Source organism: Bufo bufo, chromosome 2 (genome assembly GCF_905171765.1).
Source record: "Bufo bufo chromosome 2, aBufBuf1.1, whole genome shotgun sequence".
Lineage (NCBI taxonomy): Eukaryota > Metazoa > Chordata > Amphibia > Anura > Bufonidae > Bufo > Bufo bufo.
The window spans coordinates 126,011,273-126,038,440 of NC_053390.1; the positions used below are offsets into that span (position 1 = coordinate 126,011,273).

The 27,168-nt window shown below is 40.4% G+C and overlaps 1 protein-coding gene across 1 annotated transcript in view; it reads right to left on the bottom strand.

Moving 5' to 3' along the window:
* The window catches only part of HAPLN1 (hyaluronan and proteoglycan link protein 1), a 113,486-nt gene that overhangs the window by 37,825 nt on the left and 48,493 nt on the right, over positions 1-27,168 (bottom strand). Inside the window, exon 2 of the mRNA XM_040421514.1 lies at positions 799-925. Within this exon, the coding sequence (XP_040277448.1) occupies positions 799-898 (100 nt within the window). The 5' untranslated portion in view covers positions 899-925. The remainder of the gene's footprint in view (positions 1-798; positions 926-27,168) is intronic.

The following is a 27,168-nucleotide window of genomic DNA, read 5'->3' on the forward strand; positions in this document are numbered from 1 at the left end:
GGCCTTTAAAGCTGTGGGAACATCGAATAACACCCTAGCCATTCTGGCAGCAGACAACCGAATCCATTTTATATGACACATTAATGAGATCCCACATTTCACATCAGAAGACCTACAGCTGTCATTTACATATGTCACAGCATTTATGTATCCCTTCTGCAATTTTAAGTTTAACCTTTTCCTGTCACGATTGACCATGAGTCTATATTTTTTTTTTTTTTACATTTTTCCTATCCATGTTTATCTCAATAAATAAATGCAGACCGAATAAATTTGCCTTAGCCCGACAACGTGCAAGCTTTGAATTTTCATGGCATGTTGACTTATAACTACCGATGCCAAATCTGATAAGCTGACATGCACTGCAGATTTTGATCTTGCTGCAGATGCATAGTGGAGAAAAAAACACAGAAATATAAGTCCCATATGTATACGGATGATAGAACACTGAGTGCAATGTTAGTAGCATGCAGTCATATTATACAGTAGGATATTACTATATATCTCCCATCTTTAGACTGAAGGACACTGCAGTAACATTAAATGGCTGTGATCAGAGAGAGAGAGAAATACCATATTGCAGAACTGGAAACTCAGGGTCACTTGAAAATGAGCAGCAAACATTGCAGAGTCAGAATACAAATGCAAACTTAGCAAAAGTAAAAAGAGAGGTTGGATGAGGGTTAAGTCAATGCAGCATAATATGAGCCAGAGAGCCAGGAAGCAAGCAGCCACATATTGTATATCACATATAAGCCTGCAAACAAATCTACTCGTCTACTTTTAACGTAGACTTACCATGGACGTGAATGATCCTGTCATGGTGCAGCGTGGAGTTCCTGGCTTGATGATCAGCCCAACAGAAAGATATTAGCACCAGGAAAAGTACCTTCTTCATCTTCCGATACCAAATGGATCTTCCTCACTGAAAATGCATAAGATAAAAAGAAGCTTGTGAAAACTGCTGCTCCTGCTGCCTAACTTGTGACAGCATTACCATCAGTGGGGGAAATGCCTAACAACATTGCTTGTCCTCCTGTTCTGTCCTACAGAAGTTACTGCATCTGATATTGCATCAGGTAAATGTTGAAACAACCATCTAGAGGTCTTATAGCAGAGCATAATAACCAGGACATAGCTATGGAAGTAGAATGATAGGTTTGCATTTTTAGAAGTTAAGTAACAGATTGTAAATTGCTACTTAATCGTACATAGCAAAATAGATCTAGAAATTCTATATTTTATAGTTGCGCAGGTTGTTTTCATGTCCAATATAACCTGATATGTACCGACGTATGTGAAATCATTCATTTGGACAGCACCGTACGCTACCACTGCAGTTGTTTAGATTGATTCTTAAATCCCTGCTACCTAGAATGCTGACATGTGTATTTAAGGTCTATATGGGCAATCGCTGCAATCAATCTCTGCAGAGAGAACCTTAAGGGTACGGTCAGGTTTACTGATGCAGTTTTAGAAGCCAACATCATAAAAAGAAGCAAAAGTATGAAGGACAGATATGACTTCAACTCTTTTTTTTAATTCACTCCCTTTGACTTCCAAAAGTGCATCAGTAAACCTGTGACCGTACCCTCAAGGTTCTCTCTGCAGGGGCTGATTGCAGCGATTGCCCATAGACCGTAAAATACACGTGGCCCTATCCTAAGACTCTTAGAAATATATAGGGAAAAAAAGGTTAAAAATGACAAAACAAAATTAAGCAACAGAATGTATGACAAGGAGAATGATAAGAATAATATAAAACATTAATAGTGCTAAGGGTTAAAAAGCCCTATATAACAAGATATTTATGTGATGAGCAGAATAGGCAATATTCGTTTTAGCAATATTTTTGGCCTAATATTCGCGATAAATTCGCAAATTCTAGAATTCATGATCTCCAGTCATTATTTTCTTGATTGCGAAAATCGGCAATGTAATATGCGCATATTGCGTGCGCAATACAGGCGTGACTCACTTTTGCTAAATTTTTCAAGCTACTAGAAGCTTCCTGAGACTGGAGAAAATGCACAGTACAGTAATCCCTATCACACTACCTAACAACCTGCACTGGAACCTATCAGCTACACTATATCACTATCTAACCTACACTGACTATCTGCCACTAACTATCTGTATTATATACAGTATATGAGCTAACTAACTATCTAATGTAATTGGATAAGGAATAGGATCCAGATGAAAGCACAGAGCACAGCAATGACACTGCTCTCTCTCTCTCAGAACTGCAAAAAACAGCAGAAAATGGCTGCTGGCGAGTTTCTTATATACAGTAAGGGGTAGGCAACTTTCCTATTGGTTGCTAGGAATGTTGCTAAGCTCAAACAAAGATATTGCAGCCTTCTCATTGGCCCACAAGCAAGAAGCAGGAGGGTACTGATGAAAAAAAATTCTAGAATATTCACAATTATGAAGATATAGCACTACAGTCGTGGCCAAAAGTTTTGAGAATGACATAAATATTAGTTTTCACAAAGTTTGCTGCTAAACTGCTTTTAGATCTTTGTTTCAGTTGTTTCTGTGATGTAGTGAAATATAATTACACGCACTTCATACGTTTCAAAGGCTTTTATCGACAATTACATGACATTTATGCAAAGAGTCAGTATTTGCAGTGTTGGCCCTTCTTTTTCAGGACCTCTGCAATTTGACTGGGCATGCTCTCAATCAACTTCTGGGCCAATTCCTGACTAATAGCAACCCATTCTTTCATAATCACTTCTTGGAGTTTGTCAGAATTAGTGGGTTTTTGTTTGTCCACCAGCCTCTTGAGGATTGACCACAAGTTCTCAATGGGATTAAGATCTGGGGAGTTTCCAGGCCATGGACCCAAAATGTCAATGTTTTGGTCCCCGAGCCACTTAGTTATCAATTTTGCCTTATGGCACGGTGCTCCATCGTGCTGGAAAATGCATTATTCTTCACCAAACCGTTGTTGGATTGTTGGAAGAAGTTGCTGTTGGAGGGTGTTTTAGTACCATTCTTTATTAATGGCTGTGTTTTTGGGCAAAATTGTGAGTGAGCCCACTCCCTTGGATGAGAAGCAACCCCACACATGAATGGTCTCAGGATGCTTTACTGTTGGTATGACACAGGACTTATGGTAGCGCTCACCTTTTCTTCTCCGGACAAGCCTTTTTCCAGATGCCCCAAACAATCGGAAAGAGGCTTCATCGGAGAATATGACTTTGCCCGAGTCCTCAGCAGTCCATTCACCATACTTTCTGCAGAAGATCAATCTGTCCCTGATGTTTTTTTTGGTGAGAAGTGGCTTCTTTGCTGCCCTTCTTGACACCATGCCATCTTCCAAAAGTCTTCGCCTCGCTGTGCGTGCAGATGCACTCACACCTGCCTGCTGCCATTCCTGAGCAAGCTCTGCACTGGTGGCACTGTGATCCCGCAGCTGAATCCTCTTTAGGAGACGATCCTGCCACTTGCTGGACTTTCTTGGATGCCCTGAAGCCTTCTTAACAAGAATTGAACCTCTTTCCTTGAAGTTCTTGATGATCCTATAAATTGTTGATTGAGGTGCAATCTTAGTAGCCACAATATCCTTGCCTGTGAAGCCATTTTTATGCAACGCAATGATGGCTGCACGCGTTTCTTTACAGGTCACCATGGTTAACAATGGAAGAACAATGATTTCAAGCATCACCCTCCTTTTAACATGTCAAGTCTGCCATTTTAACCCAATCAGCCTGACATAATGATCTCCAGCCTTGTGCTCGTCAACATTCTCACCTGAGTTAACAAGACGATTACTGAAATGATCTCAGCAGGTCCTTTAATGACAGCAATGAAATGCAGTGGAAAGGTTTTTTGTGATTAAGTTAATTTTCATGGCAAAGAAGGACTATGCAATTCATCTGATCACTCTTCATAACATTCTGGAGTATATGCAAATTGCTATTATAAAAACTTAAGCAGCAACTTTTCCAATTTCCAATATTTATGTAATTCTCAAAACTTTTGGCCACGACTGTATATCCTACATCTTCACAAATTCTCGAAGTGCCGATATTCGCAATAAAAATTTGCGATTAGAATATTCACGCTCAACACTAGTGATGAAATTAAATGCTATGTAGATAACACACTATAATACACTGCATACATTAAACTCATAAACTAAATACAATTATAAATGATTTTCCTTTTTCACTTAAAGGGAACCTGTCATGTGGATATTTGATTATAATCTAACTAATTATATACAATCATTAACTACTAAAAAGTACCTTAGATATATTCACTTACTGGTGTGACAGATGATTACCTCATAATATACACACAAAGATGCTGCATGCCGCATGCTAATGAGCTGATTTGAGTCCAGCGTGATGTCATTGAGTCCAGCGTATATTTAATTCAGAGCTATAGCCACTCCCCTGCCCATCTGCTGCTGATTCATATGCAAAAAAACTGTCATTCAGCAGCAGGTGGGCGGGGAGAGTCAGGAGCTCATTAATATTCAGGACTCATCATTATCAGCTGGAGCTTTTCAATACAAGATGTTGGCAGATTGACTGGGTCAATTAAAGAAAGTGACCCAGCATTTTGCTAAGAGAATCAGTCACTTATTTATGTTGCCCTTAGTTAGGACACCATAAAACTGGTGACAGGTTCCCTTTAAAGCAAAGAATTGGCTTCCATATCCAGTAATCTAAATGTTCCCCTTATGAACACCTGAGAGGTATGAAATAGAGATGAGCAAATTTCTTGAAACTCGCTTCAGGTACAATTCATACGAATCAGTTGTCAGTATCAATTCAGGGACAAATAAATTTGACCCATATCAAAAGTGTGCGAATTGCCCTGAAAAGGTCTCTTAGGACTGTATCCAACTCCTTACAAGATCTTCAAGGATTGCAGCCACGGCATGCAGTTTTAGAAGCCAATATCAGGAGTGAATTCACAAAAGGGAAGTCGTGTGTGTCCTTGATGATTTCTTTGTTTTTATGATCCACTCCTGATTTTGGCTTCCAACACTACATATAGAAACCTGACCATGTGGCCATACCCTAACACCAAGACAGAGTTAGCAATGTCAAAGTGTCAGTGACTTAAATGTCTATGGGTAAACGGATGGTAGCCAGTGGTAACAATCTGCATTGCACTGAGTTTTTTTTTTTTTTTTTTATTAAAAATGGTCCAAAACTATCTTTTTTTGTGGCAGATGTCTTTAAGGCCTCATGCACACGACAGTTGTTTTATTCCGTGTCCGTTGTGCAGTTTTTCGTGATTTTCTGTGGACCCATTGACTTTCAATGGGTCCGTTGAAAACTCGGCTAATGCACCGTTTGCCATCCGCGTCCGTGATCCGTGGTTCCAGTCCGTCCAAAAAATATAACCTGTCCTATTATTTTCACGGAAAACGGTTCATGGACTTATTCAAGTCAATGGGACCACTAAAAAATGCGGAGGCACACAAGATTATCATCCGCGCATCTGCGTTCGTTTTTTTCCTATCATTTGCATGGCAAACTTGACTTAGACTTTTTTTACTTTCCTTTATGTCTGGTGGTCCTCCAAAAATAAAGGAAGACACACGGAAACAAAAACGGAAACGGATCACAGAACAACGGAACCCCATTTTGCGGAACGGAACACAACAACGGTCGTGTGCATGAGGCCTTACCCTGTCGTCTGAGCTGTAAAATGGCGGCCACTACTTTCAGGGATTCATTAGAAACTAAACGAATTTCAAAAGGTTCGGATTCTCCTCTACCCATCCTTCCTGTAGGTGATCAAGGAATCACAACCATAGTGAAGCACTGACTTCCTCCATACATTAAAAATGTTTTATTATACTCACAAGCAGAAACTTGATCAAAACGTATGTATAAAATCACGGAGGTGCACAATCACAGGTATCGCCTGACCCAGATTTTCGCTTACGCGCTTCTTCAGGAGTGAACAGCTGCACTCCAAATGACCAACCTTATAAACCCCACATAGTCCCACCCCTTATCCACACAATATAATCATACACAATTAGAAATGCAAATCAATAAAACTAAACAATTAAAAACAATTAATATCTGCAGAGAGCCCATGAGGAGCCCAACTTGGATATATAATGTGGGTCCTTTTAATGTGGAGAGGCATTAAGACCAACAAAACACACACAAACTGGCATCAGTCTCTAACCCTTTTGTTAACATCTCTCAGGGGTATCTTTCCTTTTGTTCATCTAATTCAGAGCAAGATAAATTCCCCATCTGTTAGAGCGTCATCATGACTCTCCAAGGTTGATGGCTCAGCGGAGCAGGACTCCTGATCTGTCACTCTGGCTGCTGGAAAAGTGGGACTCTCTGGCTCCAGAGTTGGTGATAACAGAGCAAGCAGGCAGATGTTGGCCCGGTATTCCATCCAGTATTGTTCGTGCTGTTAGGTTGGTTCCAGGGCAAAATGTAAGCAATCCAGGGTCTTGTGTTGATCCTGACCACTGGATTAATGGCCACCACTGTCTCAGGAGCCTCTGTAACTCCCATTGGGGGTTCAGACAATCAAGGAAGTAACTGAGAGAGTGGCATTGGAGTATACTCCACCTGGTCTACTTGGTAGAGGCTGTGGAGGTGTGATGGAAGGTAAGGCCTTTTCACCAAACGACAGCTGACCAGAATTTTGTCTTGCTTCTCATACTCGAGCAAGAATCCAAAACCCCTCTCCACTGAAAACCACTTCACCATTCCCACATAGTTCTCTAACACTGGGTAAGGCCAAAGACGTTACTTCTTCTGAAGCTGGTCTTAGCAAAAAAAGAAAAGAAAAGTGGGATGAGGTGCCTTAGCCCAAACCATGAGTATCTTGTTTCTTGCTTTGGAGCTTCTTGACAGCAAGCTAGCGTGAGTGTTAACACCTGCAAGGAGTCTTTAGAGCACAGTATTGTCGTAGCTTCCAAAATAAAGCATGCTGATAGCACAAAAAAAGTCTCTTTAGGACCCACACACCAATTAGACCACTTCCATAAGGCATGGAGGCTTACTCCTTTTTGTGATGCCAATTTTATATGCAGTGAGGCTATGAGGAACTGGAGCACAGGATGAGGAGTAGTGGTAGCGGTGGTGGCTATGGCTGTCGCAGTCAATCATGGCAGCTGTCCTCATACCCTTGCTCTCTTGGAAATGTGCAGTGAAAAGAAGGAGCACCCAGTCTTTCCTTGGAGCGCACACTGATTCTGAGGCTTCTGCCTAATAGTTGCTGGGGTACCCTTGATGTTAGGTGTCTGGATGGATGCAAGGCAGGGCGTGTAGAGTGCAATGGGAAGATTATTGTGTCAGTCAGAAAACCAAGCCAGAGGTAGAAGAATAAACATCTCTCTTTAGTAGCGCAAAATGGGATTTGTAGTGCATCCAAATAGAGCAAAACACAGTTCCAACTATTTACAGTGCAATTCTTTCCCAGAAAGTGATATATGGATTTAGGTTTAGCAGTAAGGCTACTTTCACACTAGCGGCAGGATGGATCCAACAGGCTGTTCACCCTGTCGGATCCGTCCTGCCGCTATTTCGCCGTGCCACCGGACTGCCGCTTGACTATAATGGGGACGGGGCGGAGCGAAAGGCCTCCGGACTAAAAGTACTGCATGTCCAACTTTTTAGTCCGGCGGCCTCTCACCGCGAACTGCCGTGCTGCGCCGGAGCTCCGCCCCCGTCTCCATTATAGTCAATGGGGACGGAGCGGCGGTCCGGTGGCACGGTGAAATAGCTGCAGGATGGATCCGACAGGATGAACAGCCTGTCGGATCCGTCCTGCCGCTAATGTGAGAGTACCCTAAGGACTGAATGGTCTGAATTACAGAACCTTACTGACTCCTATGCTTGACCATGCAGATTCCAAGTTCTACTTTTCTCTCCTTCTCTCTATGTCTTTTTTTCTGTGTGGATGTTGCAGAGATTTGTTGGTTCTGAGAAGGGGGAGCATAGGTCACTGCTTCCTTCCTCTCTGAACTTTCCCTATAAACTCCCTGGAGCTAGGAATGGAGCCAGCTGCCATGTAGCAACCTGCAAGAGCTGATCCAGGAGAACTATGTCATCCATGCATTGCAATACATGGCATAACAATACTAAGTATTACATCAAATAACATTACATTAAAGAACAAACCATTTGCAGATACCCCCTTCTCCGGGGTACTGCATATCTTTCCTCATAGGGTCCACCTCTAAAAAATGTATACTTTTTTTTCTATATTGAATAGCTTAGCTGACTATAAAGTAAAATAGGTACCCTGTAAAATATGTCAAAAGGACACTCTGTTGGCATATGCTGGGGCAATGGGGCCCTATGAATACATTCCACATATACCAAACTTCTCCAGCACATACATGGAACATAATGTTAAAGCATGATGTGAACAGAGTCTTGCATACAGATTTAGCCTATACTGCCCCTTTATGAAATGGTACAAGCTCTCATTCTGCTAGATTTGCACTGATGTGCAATTTTACAGCAAATTATCGTGGTTTTTAAATTTATTGTTAATGCCCATACAAGTAAAACTTCTGCATAATTGTGACCATTATGTGACATTAACAATTGGCTTTGTTTCCACCAGCATCATTGCCCCATCTCCACTGGCCAGTGGCCACTTTATGTGGCTGTATCCTAAGCCTGTACGCGAAAACAGAGAATCGGCACAGGTTTTGAGCAGATTTTTGCTTGTTTCTAGACCAAATCTGCACCAAAAATTACATGTGTTACTTGCGGATTTTGGTGCGTATTTGATGCAGTTTTGCTAGCCTGGCTATGAGCTGTGCTCTGCGATTGGCCAGCGCTGCAGCAAGGGACACGCCTCATACAAAAAATCAGTCCAGTGAGCGCAGACACCGGAGCCTATACCGGGCGAACGGAGCGGCGCCCAGACATACTAGTAAGTGCAGGGGGACCCCTGGACGCCGCTCTGCCCACTGATATAGATGGTTTTTAGTTTGTATACAAGTGAAAGGTCCTCTTTAAGCTTCAAGAGATTCTTAAGTTGACTAGTCTCTATACTAATAAAACCTATTAATGTGGAAGTAAATATAGATTGTAAACTGTTTAATAATATGGCAAACCTTCAGTGTCACGGGCAGTGGGTGTGGAACCACTATGTCAACCAACCAGTTTGAATTAGGGTTAATCCTAAGGGCGTTATCTTAACAATCTTGGTATTCACTCTTTAACCCCTTTATGGGATCTGGACTTTTCTGCAGGGGAGTCACCTCTTGATTTAGTCCCGGTGTGGTTGACTCAGCTAACTCACGGGACCAAAGACACCAATGCGAAGTACCAAAGAGTCAAGAGGTAGAGAGTCAGAATCGATAAACACGCAGTAGTCGTTACACGGGCAGACAAATAGAATAGCACACCTTAGCAGGAAACTAGTAAACTAGAGTACCTATTGCTCAGGCACCTTCCTATAGGGAAAGGTGCCTTAAGTACCCCAGGTTAGCCAGCCATTAACTGGTGATTATTGGGGTGTACATGCACTGGCTCTTTAAGGGCAGGGAACTATGCACACTCTGGGATAGCAGAAGAGGCCTGACCAACAAGCGCAGGCTGCAGCCTGCAACAGAGAGCGAGCTAGAGGATTCCAGCGGCCAGACCCACTACAGGTGGGCAGAGGAGGACAAGCAGGTCCGGGTTGCTGGGACAGCAGGAGCAGAAGCCGGGTTAGTGTTGCAGCACCCGTACCTGACCCATACACCAGGACAGTGACAGGCATGGAGCGGCACTGTAACACTCAGAAATATGTCTGCCTGAATACGTGACTTATTTATACCTCTTTTGATAGGGGACCATTTATACCACAGCTTAAATGGGGATTGTTCTTTGATCTGTCAATAGGCACCCTTAAACCAGCTTAGAAAGCACAGCTTAACTCCATCAGCACTGTAGGCCACCATTGATTTTAGACATTGACCGTTAAAGGAAAACTGTCGTATATATATATTTTTTGGAGTATTGGATTGTGGTGATTAATATCACCTTGGTGGCCCTATTTCAACTTTTCACTGTGTATTCAATTGCCCCTTAATTCCACATTTTTGTTCCCTGTACTGCCTACTTTTACCTGTGCTTAAAATAGGGTTGCTAGGCATGGTCCGTCTATCTGTTGAAGGACGGAGGACGCAGAAGCAGGCTGCGTGCAAGGTCACATTACTGACAGCCAGGGACTGTAAGTAAATGATTAAAGCCAGGTCCTCCCCAGCAGCTGATAACAGTGCCTGGGCTGTGTGCACTTCTCCCTGTCCCTGCACTTGGCAGACGCTCCCTCACTCAGCAGAGCTGGAGAATGCAGAGTGGAAGCAGCGCAGACCAGGGAAGGGAGATCTGCCATCTGCTCAGTGTATAAATGAAAGCAACATGTGGTAAGAGGACCCCTTTGTGCTGCAGGAGATTAACCCTTTAGGGGGGAGGGCTCTGGTTACTGACACTTTTGGGGGGCTATTGTTACTGGCTAGTGAGGGCAGGCAGGATTAGCCTCAGGGAGAGGGCAGTGGCGGCCATCTTAACTGAATAGTGAAATTGCAGTTTTATGCAGACTGGTTGCTAAGGGCTGAATCTTATTAAATATGGGGTAAGTCAGTCTAATAGTAACTGATTCTGGAATATCAGTTATCTGGAATTAGTAACTACATATATGAAAATTGAAATTAGAGTCTAAATGTGACAGTTATCCTTTAAGCTCTCTAGACCACAAGGAATATCAACAAACCCCAAGCCATCATGAATAGTAAAATTATTCCTCTAAAACAAGGTTTACAAAAAAGATGGTATTACATGGGAATTATGTTATGGTAGAATTATTTGGTAGCTATATTTTAGCACTATTATTTAGTATTATTTGGATACTATGTGGACTATATGTAGCACAGTATGGGAAAACTATTTTCTCACATGGCGCTGCTTTGGCTATGTAGCCATTTGTCTTAAAACTATCCAGATGGACAAACACTTGAGCTTAATGAATTGCATTATACATTGGGACACTGCGAGTGAGGACACATAAAAGTCACTCAATGACATATGAATCATCGGATACGGTTAATTTCTTTGTCAACGTGGAGTGAACTTCTTGGACACATTGCAGATGCCTTTATCACCATTAGCTGATATGTTAAGCAGAGTGGAAATCATAACGAGGAATGGAAATGAAAGTAAAGGTCGGGTTTCGTACCAATACATTTGTATATTGCTATAAATGTATATTGAAGAGAACATGAACCATAGTCAGGGTCAGTTTTAGATAAAGAATGGCACGGGGCAAGATTATAAGCTCGGCTCCAAATGTGAAAATATTGTAATTTGTGCCAACAATAAAATCATATGTAAAAGGCAGAGAGCTGCATTACTAATTTCTAGTGTCATTGTTAGGTTTTTAAAGAGGGTTTCCCATCCATTTACATTGATGACCCATCTTCAGGCTAGGCCCACAATGGCTAACCTCCGGCACTCCAGCTGTGGAAAAACTGCAACTCTGAACATGCACACTTGCTTGGCTGTTCTCAGAACTCCTCAGAAATGAATGGAGCATGCTGGGAGTTGTAGTTTCACCACAGCTGGAGTGCCGAAGGTTAGTCTTCACTGGGCTAGGCCAACAATATCTGATCGGCAGTGGTTTGACAATTAACATCCCCCCTGATCAGCTGCTAGCACTGGAAGTTGGGCTGAAACTGCAGCTCAGTCTATTGTCTGTAGTGGACAATGCTGGTTACTGCAGCTGTGCTCACATCGCAGTGAATGGCAACCAGTCCCATACACTACACACAATGGACAGAGCTGTACTTAGGTGCTGGATCCTCTGCAGAAGAGCTAATAGGCAGTGGTGCTGGTTGTTGGATTACCACCAATCAGATATTAATACCCTATCTTGAGCACAGGCCATCTATATAATAGCACCGGAAAATTTGTTAAAAGATCAGGAGCACACGTCTTAAGGCATATATCCCTCAGCGACACAAAAAAATATACATTCATTGATATTAAATAATATCCCTATTCTAGGAACAAATTTTACTACCCTCCAGTAGCTAAATATTAACTCCATACTGCTATTGAACAGAATGAACCAAAGACCAATATTACCAATGATACCAGGAGAGCTTCATGAAAAATATGGACTAGGTCCATGAATCCAGCAACTACTGCCAGATTGATGGATTATACTAGAGATGAGCAAATTTCTTGAATTACATTTTGCGCCCCATTGGCCAGAATCAGTTGTTGGATTCCTTTTGGGTCCAAATAAATTTTAAAGTGTCCCAGTTGCCCTGAAAATTAATGTATGACACATCTAGGACAGTATCCAATCCCTTTCAAGGTCTTTAACACCAAAACAGCATCAGTAATGTCAAGGTATGGTAGTGGGTGGTAACAAACAGCCTGTTTAATAACTCACTGTAGAGTAGGATTTTTCTTTAAATTAAAAAAAAATCCAAAAATGATCCCTTTTTGGTGGTATATACCTTCTTCCCTGTCTTCTGGCCTGCAGAATGGTGGACACCATTTTGAGCGATTCATTGTTCAAACAAATTCTAAAAGTTTTGAATTCACTAGAATCAAAATTGCCTAGGGAATTCTTAACAAATTTAACTAAACTTAACTAATTTAGAATCGTTTTGCTCATCGCTAGATTATACACTTATGGTGATATATGCACATTATTATGTTAGATCATAGTGTCGGAGACTAATGTTTCTATTGTGGATCCTTTTTTGATAAAGTGGAGAAGAAGGAGTGAGTTAATATGAGTCATAAATTATTTACTAAGAATGATTCATTTCACCTGTTCAGTTCCTAGATAACAAAAGTAGAAATTTTTATAGAGTCTGGGTTGTTATAACTGCTTTGGGATAGAAAGGGGGAAATATTATGAACAATACCCTCTTTCTGCCCCAAACACTACTAATGACCCACTGTGATGGACTGAACCGTCACTGGGGCTGCATGGACTATGGACCCAGAACTATGGAGCCCCCCCCCCCCCCCCCGCCTCATTATTCTGCAAAGGGAAAAATCCCTAGCTCTTGTAAGAGCTGTTCCTGCATCGCCCTCTGAAAGAAGAGAGGGTCACCCACTGGAACCTAGAAACCTTGTCGTAGGTCTAGGGTGGGTAGAAGACGACGAGATCCCAACCAAGCTACGGCGGTTCATGGGGTCGGCAGTGTTTACGGTGTAGAGCGGAGTGCTTGGAGCCCTAGGGAAACACTAGGAGCATCCATCAATGGAGGTATCCAGTCAGGGTGCTAGGAGATCCGTTACACCCATTTTGTTCCCTGATAGTAAAAATGCCCAGCTATGTACTACCTAATGGGTAATAGTGCCACCTCATAGCTAATAGTACCCCCTTTCTTGTGAAGTGTATGATAAAACTTATAATCACCTTGTCCAAATCCCATAGTGATTGAAGCAGATAAGGCTTTTTCTGGCCTTTGGAGGTAGCGGTCCAGCACAGGTGGGGGAAAAATGTGATGCCGGCATCATGTACAAACTACTTCTGTTCCCTAAGTCAAAGTCCTAAAGCAACCAATTAAAAGTGGACTCTCCCGATCGAGATCCCTGGACCAAAAGTTCCGTTTCTGAGATTCCTGGTAGCACATTTGGGGAAGGAGACCCTGAGTAATTGCCCAGTTGGTCCCCCCATCACCAGCCCAGACTACACTTTATACTGTGTAGCAGGAATACCCAAGTACTTTTTGTAAAGACCTGGGTATTTAGGAGTATGCAGATATATTTGAAAGTGGGAAATGCAGGGGCCCGGACAGCTGGCAACCACAGTCTGGATTATGACCACAGTCCACCAGATGAGTGCCCTGGCTGTATGGTAATAAAATAAAAACAACAAGCAGACATGTATAAAAAGCAGTTTCTTATATCAAAAGTATACAGTCTTGTGAAAAAATTAGGACACCCTTTGAAAGCATGTGGTTTTTTGTAACATTTTTAATAAATGGTTATTTCATCTCCGTTTCAACAATACAGAGAGATTAAAGTAATCCGACTAAACAAAGAAAACTGAAGAAAAGTCTTTTCAAGATCTTCTGTAAATGTCATTCTACAAAAATGCCTATTCTAACTGAGGAAAAAGATAGGACACCCTTGCCCCTAATAGCGAGTTTTACCTCCTTTGGCCGAAATAACTGCAGTGAGACGGTTCTTGTAGCCATCTACCAGTCTTCGACATCGGTCTGAGGAAATTTTACCCCACTCCTCAATGCAGAACTTTTTCAGCTGTGAGATGTTTGAGGGGTTTCTTGCACGTACAGCCCTTTTCAAGTCACCCCACAGCATCTCAATGGGATTCAAATCTGGACTTTGACTTGGCCATTCCAGGACTCTCCATTTCTTCTTTTTCAGCCAATCTTTGGTTGATTTACTAGTATGTTTTGGGTCATTGTCATGTTGCATGGTCCAGTTCCGCTTCAGCTTTAATTTTCTAACTGATGGTCTCACATGTTCTTCAAGCACCTTCTGATACACAGTAGAATTCATCGTGGATTCTATGATGGTGAGCTGACCAGGTCCTGCTGCAGCAAAGCAGCCCCAAACCATGACACTTCCACCTCCATGCTTCACAGTTGGTATGAGGTTCTTTTCTTGGAATGCTGTGTTTGGTTTACGCCAAACATGTCCTCTGCTGTTGTGTCCAAATAATTCAATTTTGGACTCATCTGTCCAAAGAACATTATTCCAGAAGTCCTGGTCTTTGTCAACTTTATCGCTGGCAAATGTCAGTCTGGCCTCGATGTTTCTCTTGGAAAGCAAAGGTTTCCTCCTTGCACACCTCCCATGCAAGTTAAACTTGTACAGTCTCTTTCTGATTGTAGAGGCATGTACTTCTACATCAACAGTAGCCAGAGCCTGCTGTAGTTCTCGAGATGACACTTTAGGGTTTTTGGATACCTCTTTTAGCATCTTGCGGTCTGCTCTTGGGGTGAACTTGCTGGGGCGACCAGTCCTGGGCATGTTGGCAGTTGTTTTGAAAGCCCTCCACTTGTAGACTATCTTCCGGACAGTGGAATGGCTGATTTCAAAATCTTTTGAGATCTTTTTAAATCCCTTTCCAGACTCATAGGCTGCTACAATCTTTTTTCTGAAGTCCTCTGACAGCTCTTTTGCTCTCACCATGGTGCTCACTCTCACTTCAACAGTCAGGAGCACACCAAACTAAATGTCTGAGGTTTAAATAGGGCAAGCCTCATTCAACATGCAGAGTAACGATCTACTAATTATGTGCACCTGGTGTGATATACCTGTGTGAGATCTGAGCCAATTTAAGAGGGAATACATGTGAGGGTGTCCTATCTTTTTCCTCAGTTAGAATAGGCGTTTTTGTAGAATGACATTTACAGAAGATCTTGAAAAGACTTTTCTTCAGTTTTCTTTGTTTAGTTGGATTACTTTAATCTCTCTGTATTGTTGAAACGGAGATGAAATAACCATTTATTAAAAATGTTACAAAAAACCACATGCTTTCAAAGGGTGTCCTAATTTTTTCACATGACTGTAGTTGAGCTTTATAATCATTCAAACATGATATTTTCACAGAATAATAATGCACAGAAAGTGCAGAAACCAAGAGGCCCCACATATGGGGATTTATAATAAAGAGCAAAAAAACTGAAGTAAAATAAACACTTCCAACAAGTAAATACACTATGGCTTTTGCATAATAAATAATGCAGTTTACTTATTTATTTATATAAAATTGCACTGGATTTGCAATTTCAGGAAAATTAGAGCAAATAAACAACATGACATAATTAAACCCTTAAAGTTTTTTATCAGTGGGTTACTTGATCAGTACATATTAATTTTGAATGAGAGCTTTATGATCTTCAAAAAGTCTACTTTGGATTTTTGCCAACACTTTATGTTTGGTTTAGACAAAGTCAACATCTAATGCGTACATTGATTTATCTTCATCAAACAAACATGTCATTAAAGAGAATATATCATCAGAAAATAGCCTTTTACAAAAATCAAAGTTTAACTTTTTTCTCCCCATTTTTTATTTTACATGTCCCTAACCTATTGTTGCAGAAATCTCAACAGGACCTGCAGAAATCAATGTGCTAGCTGTCAAAACAACCCCATTCAGATAAATAGAAGAGATTTTCAGTCACAGAAATTAGTTCAACAAATCTGCCATATTTTAATTAATCCTTATTATGCTGGTCTTTTTGTGATCCCCTGAGGAAGCTTAAGGTGAAACATATGTCGGGGTTGGAGCTGTACTGGCAGGTATTTCACTTTCTTATGTGTTTTCCTATAGGCCTATGCTTTGATATTGTATTGCTTAATCTTATTTAGATCTGTATTTAAGGATTATATTCTACCTTATACTAGTTATTAACTTTTCTATCATTATTCCAGACTTGGGATTGCACTAAGCATTTTATTCATAAAGTGAGGTGTTATACTATTATGCACCGAGTCTTATAGGGGCACAAAGTTCTTATTGCCAGATGCCCTGTGCATCTCCTTTTTTTGCTGTATATGTTTGCTGCTGCTATAGGATTGACTTTTATGACTATTTAATATGTATTAATAAAGATTTTTGGAACTAATAGTGATTGGGTTGGAACGTGTTTTTCAATTGGGGTGGTATATTTTGAACAACACACAGGTTTCCATCTTGTGGAGCCACTTAAAGGGGTTGTCCGGGATTGGGGACATTGTTGTAAGGGTACAACAAATGCATAATATTACATACATTCCTGTCCTACCTTTGCCATAATTTTCTGATGCCCTGTATTTATTTCATAAATTCTCAGCCGGAAGTTCAGATTTTCAAAGATTCAGTGATGTACCGGGCTCCTTACTGGTGTGCTAAGCCTCTTCTTCTGCTTAGCAAGGAGCCCGGTGATGTCACCAGCACACAGGAGCGTTCTGGAGCTAGCAAGGAGGCTGTCAGTAGGAGGGAAATGTCGGAGCTGAACCACACCCTTCAGTGACATCACCGGGCATAGAGAGCGTTAGTCTGGGAAGAAGGAGGCAGTATTTGGAGGAGGTAACTCGCCTCACTAAGGAACGCCCCCCTCTGCCGATGACTTCACCGGCCATAGAGGTGTGTTATTAGGAGTAGAAGGAGGTTCTATTCTATTTAGCATAGTGCACGCCCCCCATTGTCATTTGCAATGAGTGGGATATGCTACAGTATGGGTGCTAACCACGCCTCCCATGTCCCTACATGCCAGTCCGATCGCTTCCTGCCACTATTGTCTTTATGCAATGCTAGCAGAGAGCAGATACATGGAAGCAGGGAGGGATTCAGCTTGTAGGCTTAGAAAAAGGTTGTTTTAGGGGAGGAATACTGATGAGGAGTATGAGTGGCAGGAGGCGGAATACTGATTAGGAGGAGTGGTAAGACTTGTGAGGTCCAGCCGCAGAGTCACGCAGCCTTGTGGGACCCATAAGGTAGTGTGGCCAGAAATGACATATCGCAGGAGCTGCTATGTAAACAATACGGACAGCAGTATTAGGGACTCATAGGAGCAAAGGGGATGAAAGAAAAATACACAGAGCATCAGGATGACTTTACTGCGTAATGTCAAGGTGATTATTAACGTTTTTAAAAATTACTTTGATCCTGGTCAACCCCTTTATTGGTTGGAGCATTTCCTATTGGTAAAGTTGACATACCTTCATTCTCCTGGTCAGTAGGCTTCCAAAAATACCACATTGATATAGTTATACTTGCGTTTTAATATAAAAAAAAAAAAAGTTGAAAATTTGAAAAATTTTTCGTTGCATTGCCATATTCTGACACCCATGACATTTTTTTATTTTTACATCTATGGAGCTGTGTCAGGGCTCATTTTTTGGGAGACGTTCTGTCGTTTCCATAACATTTTGGAGTCTTTTTGATCACTTTTTACTCAATTACAGTGTCTGCTGTTCAAAACAGCAGGCATCCGGTGGCTATGGCGTCTGCTGCGCTCACCATATTTAAATACCTGACTTCCGCAGTAAATTTAGGGTGCATTTGTTGCTGCTTTTTTGTCACTTTTTTTGTCGAAAACATCAGCTACAAATGTTACATGGAAATCTATGGGAAACATTATATGCAGTACACACAAGTGTTTTTTCTAGTGACATTTTTTTTCACTCTTGAGGCCTGTAGCCTACCCAATATTTTCATGGTGACAGGTTCCCTTTAATATCCACCATGCTCTTACAGGATTTTTTTTTTAAAGTCACAAGATAAAAGAAACCCACCAAAAAAAACATATAAAAATGCGTTTGAATACACTTGAATTACATGATGTTTTTCAGAAGAGTTTTAAAGGCTGAAAAAAGGTATATGAAACCTAAGGGTGGTTTCGAACATAGCATTTTTAAGAAAAAGGATGCAGTCCTTGCTGAATTAGTATTTTAAGAATTTGTGAATGGACATTAAAAATGTATGAATAAAAAATGCTTGTAAAAAAAGACATAAAATTCATAGTAACTTCACAAGCCAGAAAATGCATTAAAAAACAAAGGAATCCTGAAGGAGCCCTTAAGGTAGTCATACCCAAGATATTTCGGACAGCCAAAAAGGCTTATTTAAGCTTCATTCACACACACTTTTTTGTGATTTTTTTTTTGAGCTTGAAAAAACACCCTGAAAAAAGCATATTTTTTTTTTTACCAGATTGGACCACTACCAATCATAAAGTGGTGGCATATCCTAGTAATATGCCATCACTTTATGAGATAAGAATACCTATTTAAGATGACAAACTCTTTCTACATTGAACTACATATATATAATATTTGAGTTTTTTTGCTTCTTTGCTGCCTCAGTTCCTGCATTTCTTACTGGAATTTGCAAACTTGCATTTTAGGAAAGGGAACATTTTATTGGAAATGAGCAGTGAGACAGAGAGAGAGATAGAGAAAGGGCAATCCTGGCCTGACAATCCGCACAGAAACAACTTCATTTGTAAGATAATGTGAACTCCAGATTTCATTTGGTTGTAAAAGTTCATTTTAACGCAATAAAAAGGTGAAGAAGGTGACTGCTTAGATGTTGCTGTTAAAGTTAATAACTTAGTTTGATGTTACAGATCTGGTAGTCATAGGTCACATCTCTGCATGTTTAATTCAAATCTGTATTCTGCAAAAGTAACACGGTAGATGCAGTCATCCGCTGATAATAGAAAATGCTCCAGAATTTGTCAGAAGTTGGATTTATGTTTGGAATCTTTTCAGATGTTCAGGCCTTGAATCTCTAAGTACACATTTGCTTGCTTTATGAGTGCACTCTATGAGCATAAACATATGTCAAGTTAATATGTTGCCCTATGTAAGGTCAACATATTATAGCTATATCCCAAAAAATGGGCCGTTTTGCTACTAGCAGCGCTGACTGAATACACCAGTCTCAAGGTTTAACTGTCATGAACAGAGTGCTCACTGCACATCCTCCTGCATCCTCAGCCGCTTGGGACATGATTGACAGGTTGCTGTGCATGCACAAGTATACAGCATCCTTCCAATCACCGTCCCAAGGGGCAAGGAGAGAAAAGAGCGTGCATTCCACTCATGAATACAGCTGGACTCAAACTGAAGACCACTGTATACTATCAGCTTTGCGATCAGCAAAATAGTACCTTTTATTATGTTTTAGTTACTAGTACTATGAACTTGTAACTATAAAATTCCCTTATATATGGTAGCATGCTGAGCTGACAGATCTGCTTTAAGGTTTCAGGATGAGGAACCAATTAAATCATGACACCAAGGGTTATGGCCACATGATCATATTTGTTCAAGTAGTTTTTGAAGCCAAAACCAGGAGTGAATTTACAAAAGAGGATACGTTTCATCTGTCTTATCTGTCTCCTTTTGTGATTCACTCCTGATTTTGGCTTTGAAAACTGCATGAAGAAACCTGATCACGTGGCCGTACCCTTAGAGGGCTGGCTTCTACTAGTAAGACAAACCCTCATTATGCTCAACTTGAATGTCTCATCTTCTCAGACTAACCATCCAGAATGCATATATGAAATACAAATGCACAAATATATCAGTGGATAGTACAAACTCTATGGGACATCATCAACTACATTCAGTGGACAGAGGTTTTATACACCATCCTAAACCGAGATTTTTATGGGTACTGAAATACTGGAGATGGGTTGTTGATGCAGAGATTTATTCTGACTGCCATATTTAGAATTGGAATGGATCATTTCCACCTGTGCAGAAATTGACAACCACATCATAGGGTTTTTATTCCTCTAGATCAGGAGTCAGCAACCTCCGGCACTCCAGGTGTTGTGAAACTACATCTCCCATCATGCACACTTGCTTGGCTGTTCTCTAAACTCCCACACAAGTGGAAGGAGCATGCTGGGAGTTGTAGTTTCACAACAGCTGGAGTGCCAAAGGTTGCTGATCCCTGCTCTAGATCAACACTTTGGGATATGAGGTTTAACATGATGGACTTTCCAACTATGAGTAACACAGGCAATCACCAAAAAGGTGAGAAGAAACCAAAGAGGAGCTGCAAAAGACCTACAGAAAACTCCACCCAAAAAAAACAGCTGTTCCTGTGTCCACTATTAGAAAAACACAAAACAAGAATTGTGTTCGTGGTAGGATACCACAGAGGAAGTTTGCCAGAGACCACCTGGATGTTCCACAATGCTTCTGGGAAAAGGTTCTATAGACAGATGAAACAAACACCAACTTCTACTCTGGATGACTCAGTTACCTGAATGAGAGCCATCTAATACCACATTTCTCCTGCAGCAATGCACAGCCACCTGCAGCAACCTTGGGGATTGCAATTAATCTCCTAGTGTTTCAGCTGTCTGACGTTCAGTTGATGGACCTTGGGTCCTACTGTAATTTAGAGAAACGGTTTCTTTAGGTGAAACTATAATTTTAAAGGAAATCTGCCATATCAATCTCCACAGAGCAGCTCCATAGTGAGCAGAGTGCTGAATCCACTCAATAAGGTTCAAAAGATTTCATAACCTTGAAAAGAAAGGGGCACCCAACAATATTGAAGACCTTTTTTCATATATATATAGCAAATAAAAAGCTTTATCCCCTGATCTGCTTTCATCTGAATATACAGGATTACTAATAGGCTAATGTGAGAACCATATATATAATGGATCTTATCATTATCACATATAACATTGCCGAATTCATGTTTTAAGTATGGAATGTGTGAGGTGCTAACCACTTCCCTGGTCTTCATCTGCCAATATACTAACTGCTTGGGACAGCAAATGTCTCCTTAACCACTACTGTATATCCTGAACAACATTTCTATAGCTATCTACCTTTTTCATCCTTTTTTTAAATTCAAATCAGAATTTTACTGCATATCTACTATTTTCTATCATTTTGATTCTAAATCAGTCAGGTTAGTCCAATCTCCCTTTTATAACTACTTACTTAACTTTTCATAAAGCACCTCTCTGCAAAAAATTTATGTGTTGATGTGCATGATTTATTGTGTTTATAGAAAGACATTAATTCACCCATAACCCCGTTTTGAAAAGAATCAAGATTTATTTCACCCTGGGTTCCAGTTCCATCTCTTATAACCGTACTTCTTGGATAGTGAAATACATCCAAGAAGCATTGAATAACTCAAAAGACCTCTGCCACTATAATACACTAGACGCCGGTCTTAATAAGACCCTGTGCTGGCGGTGGATCTTCAAAGTTGTATAGAGGCGCTGGCCTTTACATAACTTTGACGTATCCACCGCTGATTCTAAATGCTGTCTTACATTTAGACCATTTTCTACGCCTAAACCAGGCGTAGAAAAAGATGAATGAGATGAGACTTCCAGCTTGTCCCTTTCCCTGTCCATGACACGTCCTATTTTTTAGACCTGGCATGAGTGGGGAAGAAGTTGCAGATTCAGCTGCAACATGGCGTGTGACTAAATCTGCGCTAGATATACGACACAAAAGTGGAGTATATCTGTTCATAAATGACCCCCACTGTGTATAGGGTATCTTTCTTTACAAATACCGAATTATTTTAATTCCTTAAAGGGGTTTTCTAATATTTTAATACTGATGATGACCTATCCTCTGGATAGGTTATCAATATCTGTGGGGTCCGACACCCAGGACCCCTGCTGATCAGATGTCCAAGAAGGCAGTGGCACTCACTGCAGTGCCGCAGCCTTCTCTCAGCTTCCCCTAGGCCAAGTGACGACATGTTCATTGGTCACCTGACGTAGGTGCAGCTCAGCCTTATAGAAGTGAATGGAGCTGAACTGCGATACCAAGCACAGCCACTATACAATGTACGGCGCTGTGATTGGTGAGCAAGGAGAAGGCAGTGGCACTCACAGGAGCGCTGGTGACTTCTCAAACAGCTGATCGGCAGCCAGGTAAGTAATGATCTGATGCTACCCTCCTGACTTTTGAATTCAACTGTATTGCTATCCTGAGGCAACTCGGTATAGGTGGACAGGACATGGCAGCTGACGCTGGCAACCACAGAGGAGCAGTTACTGGGGAGGTATTTTGCGCTGTTTGGGCATTATCTTGGGATGTACTGCGGTATTCGGTTCTGCTGGTGCAGTGTACCATGCTGCACTGTGGTATTTGGCTCTACTGAGGTGTTATTATGTGTCACAATATGGTAATGCTGGCTCACCTTAGAAGTAGGAAGAAGGGGGAAGGAGACTTATTCTGTCCAGGGCCTGCCCTCCAATAGCACAGATTAGCAGCAACACCAAGGGGCCAATGTGGAAGCAAAATGTCAATTTTTCGTACTTTATGCAATAGTCCTTATGTGTCTCATTGAAATATAATGTTTGAAAGAATGATCCACAAAAATAGTTTCATTGAATAGTTAGACACGGATAAAAAGGAAAGATTCATAAAACATTTTGTTATAGGAAGGTATATTAACATTCTAAGACTGTGTGTTCCATCAAATTTTTGTCACCTTTGTCTCCAAATGTCACAAAGGAGAAATGTTCAACAGAACTGTAATTCTTCCCGGAAAAAGCATTCTGCTCTATAAAAGTGAAATGTTCATGGACTGGAGCATTATATGTGTCATTCAGAAAACAAATGAAAATTGAAAAGTGGTTCCGTCTTAAAATGCATGAATACTACTGTCAGGCAGAAAGACATTTATCTTAAAGGATAATTCCAATGTAATCACAGACAGGCTCCACATACATATGGGGTCAATTTAATAAATTCGTCCAGAAGCAAAATGATATAAAAAATACAGAAATTATATGCACTACTCATTGTAAAAGAAAAGGATTTTAGACAAAGCTGTATTGTGTAAGAGTAGTCAACACTAGTGATGAGCGGGAGGTGCCATATTCGATTTCGCGATATTTCGCGAATATTCGCATGAATATTCGTGTTATATTCGTCGAAATCGAATATTCGCAATTATTCCAATTATCGCGAAATTATTTTTTCGCATATTGCGAAAATTTATCTTGATAGTATAAGGCAACGTTCCTATGCTAATGACTATGGCTAGGCTAATATGTGTATTTTACGAAATTTCGTAATATTGCTCTAACTTCGTCTCTTAGAATATTACGAATATTCTAAAAGACGAAGTTAGAGCAATATTAAGAACATTTGCAAAAGTCGAAATTGCGATGCGAGTAATAGAACACGAAATAGTCGCATGAAGATTTAAACTTAGCACTGCTATATTCCATATTCTAGCCTAATATGGAATATAGCTGTGCTAAGTTGTAATATTCGTAATATTCTAAAAGACGAAGTTAGAGCAATATTACGAAATTTCGTAAAATACACATAGATTGTATTTAAGCTAATATACTGCTATAGTAATAATTTTTAATAGTGTACATATTTTACAAAACTTAGGTTCAGAAGAGGCAAAAAAAAATTACAGGAAAAAAAAGGGATTATAGCACTATATTAGCTAAATTACAATCTATATGTGTATTTTACGAAATTTCTTAATATTGCTCTAACTTCGTCTTTTAGAATATTCGTAATATTCTAAGAGACGAAGTTAGAGCAATATTACGAAATTTCTAAAAGACGAAGTTAGAGCAATATTAAGAACATTTGAAAAAGTCGAAATTGCGATGCGACTAATATAACACGAAATATTCGCATGAAGATTTCAACTTAGCACTGCTATACTCCATATTCTAGCCTAATATGGAATATAGCAGTGCTAACTTAGCACAGCTATATTCCATATTAGGCTAGAATATGGAGTATAGCAGTGCTAAGTTAAAATCTTCATGCGAATATTTTGTGTTATATTACTCGCATCGCAATTGCGACTATTGCGAAATTTCGTAAAATACACATATAGATTAGATTGTAATTTAGCTAATATGGAATATAGCAGTAAGTTGAAAACGCCACTGACTGGAGCAGCCAGGAAGCCAGGAATCCAAAGGACAGGTAAGAACAATTTTAGGGAAGTGGGAAAGAAAAAAATATAATAAAAAAAAAAAGAAAAAAAACGAATATTCGATTTCGCGAATATATAGAACGATATTCTAAATATTCGCGAAATCTCAAAATTGCGATATTCGAGAAAAAAATTTGCAATTCGAATATTCGCGCTCAACACTAGTCAACACTTTACAGACAATTTCCAGAAAATGTTTACTTTTTACTAATGTAATGTGTAAAGTTCAAAGAAACCCTAGTTCCTTATCTGGTCTGTACCAACCAAAAATCTATTCGTAGCATTATGGAAAGAGGTATCACCATAAAGAAGAAAATCATCTCACTATTCTATCTTCTAGCAGTGACTCCCATGAGTCAATGTTCTTAATTTTTAACACGACAAGACAAAATAGCAGATAGCTGTTTCGGGGTGCTGGCCCTTCATTAGTACAGAGTAGAATTCTGCCTGAGTGAGTGAGATGTATTAAATTTAGTTTGGGAGAAGTACTTGCTCTCCTTGTTGAGACCAGCTGTGTAAGGAGACTTAGTGGCAATGCTCCATGGGAAAATAATATGCAAAGAGGTATCTTCAAAAGAAAGGGAGCATCCTACTAGTGCCACCTTGTAGAAATTGCTCCCTATGAGTCAAGATTTGACATTTTAACAAGCCTAGGATCATGGCAAGGGACACAGCCAAGCCAATTCCCATCTGGAATCCTTTGCATTATGGTAAATTCTACCTATCCTCCAGGTAGAATTGTATCCTTCTTCATGTTTGTAAGTATATACTGTTCACTTCTAACTAAGTGTTGAATTGTTACCACTTGACTTCTGCCACACCCCATTGACCATAATATGACCCGGCGGGGATACTGTTAGTTTCTGGTATGTGTGCCATGATTTGACCAGGGAAAAAAAACGATGCATGCACTAGTAAATGGGCTCCAATAGTCAATGGACAGAATCCAGCTATACCAGACACGGTGATCTCCCAAAGGCTGTTTCTCTGCTAGAACAGCTTAGCTAACCTAAGCACTAGATAATGCTCTTCCTGTTTAGTGTATGTGCTGAACCAATACTTATACATCTGTCAAATTTCTCACTGCATAGTCTTACAATGTGCTTGACCACTCTGTACCCATCTCTTCTGTTGCATCTATTGTCACTCAAAGAAATTCCAAGGTGTGGCTTCCTAATTGTTTAAACTACAAATCCCTGTATGATCTGACTGCTACAGGCTATTTAAACTACTGCTTTCATAGGTTGACAGTTTAAGCTTTGACATGGTACAGCAAAATACAGCTGACATCCTGATTTTTGATCAGAGGTATCTCAGGTACTCAGATGCCACTCTCAGTAGCGACTACAATAAATCTTTCTATCATCTCACTAGTGTCCCCAATTTTTGGATGCATATGGCTTGCCAATAGAACTTAAGATAGATCCTGAGAACTACCATGCTTATGTGCCCAATAGGTTAGATCAATGCAGACAAATGAGAGGAACTTCAGTGCTGCTAACTTCCAGACAAGATCCCAATGTATGGATATGTACTTTACGCATTTCATTGCCAAATTGGTATGTTCATCGGATCAGTGGGGTGATCAGGGCTGTATCCTGCCAAACACTTGTGTAACCAGTTGGTTCTAGTTTTTCTTAGAATGAAGGGACATTTTAAATCTTTGTGGTCTGGTTTGCAGGACAAAGTCCCCACTAGTAGTATGTATAATTTTAAGGGGTAGTCAAAAATCATCAAATATCAAATAGATTATATTCTAGACAAGGTTTCTCAATGCAAAGGAACTCCTATACTGAGATGGGAACATCCACATGCAGCACTGGACACAGGATAACAAACTCTTCCTCTTAAGAATTCTACTAATTTTAATTTGGGGAAAGTTTTGTCAGAAAATACATAAAAATTAGATATGAAATTAGGTTGCTCTTTCCACAAATATAAATCTGTGGTTTAGTTTCTATTGCATGTGTTGTTCTAATGTCTAAAGCAAAAAGTCTTCTATAGACATAGTCGGGGCACCAGATCTCTGGGATAACATCAATTTAGAGACCATAAAGCTTTCACACGCCTTTTCTGTAAGATAATTAAGGACTCATTCTCAAGATTAGAGATGAGCGAATCGAATCAGATGAAGTGGAATTCGATCCGAATTTCAGGAAAAATTCGATTAGCAACGAATTTGAATTTCCTCACGCTTCGTGTTAACGAATTCCAATTTTTCCTAAAACAGCGACTACAATGGCGGCTACACGTGTGAGGACATGGGGCAAGGAACTCTGGGAAGGCAGGCTGACCCATAATGCCATGCATGCAGCCAATCAGCAGCCAGCCAGCCCTGTGACGTCACAGCCCTATAAATATGGCGGCCATCTTAGAGTCAGACATTTTCAAGCTTTCTGAGTGCAGGGACAGACGTGAGAAGGCGTTAGGAACAGTGCCATAAAAGCGGTTTACAAGTGCAGGGAAAGGATAGAGAGGAATCATTTCACAGCATCTTAGTGCAGGGAGAGACGTCAGAAGGTGCTAGGGACAGTGCTAGAAAAGTGATTTTCAAGTCCAGGGAAAGATAATTTGGGGATTGAAATAGCCATTATACAGCTCTGTAATTCCAGCAATTTGTTCTTGTGGTGCAAGTGCTATGTTGAAAAGCCTATATTGGCTTTATATCTTTTCAAACAAGAAAAATATATTCTCAGCTCAAGTCGGCGGTTATACGCACTTCAAAAATATACGCACTTCACTGGTGCAGTTATTTGTGGC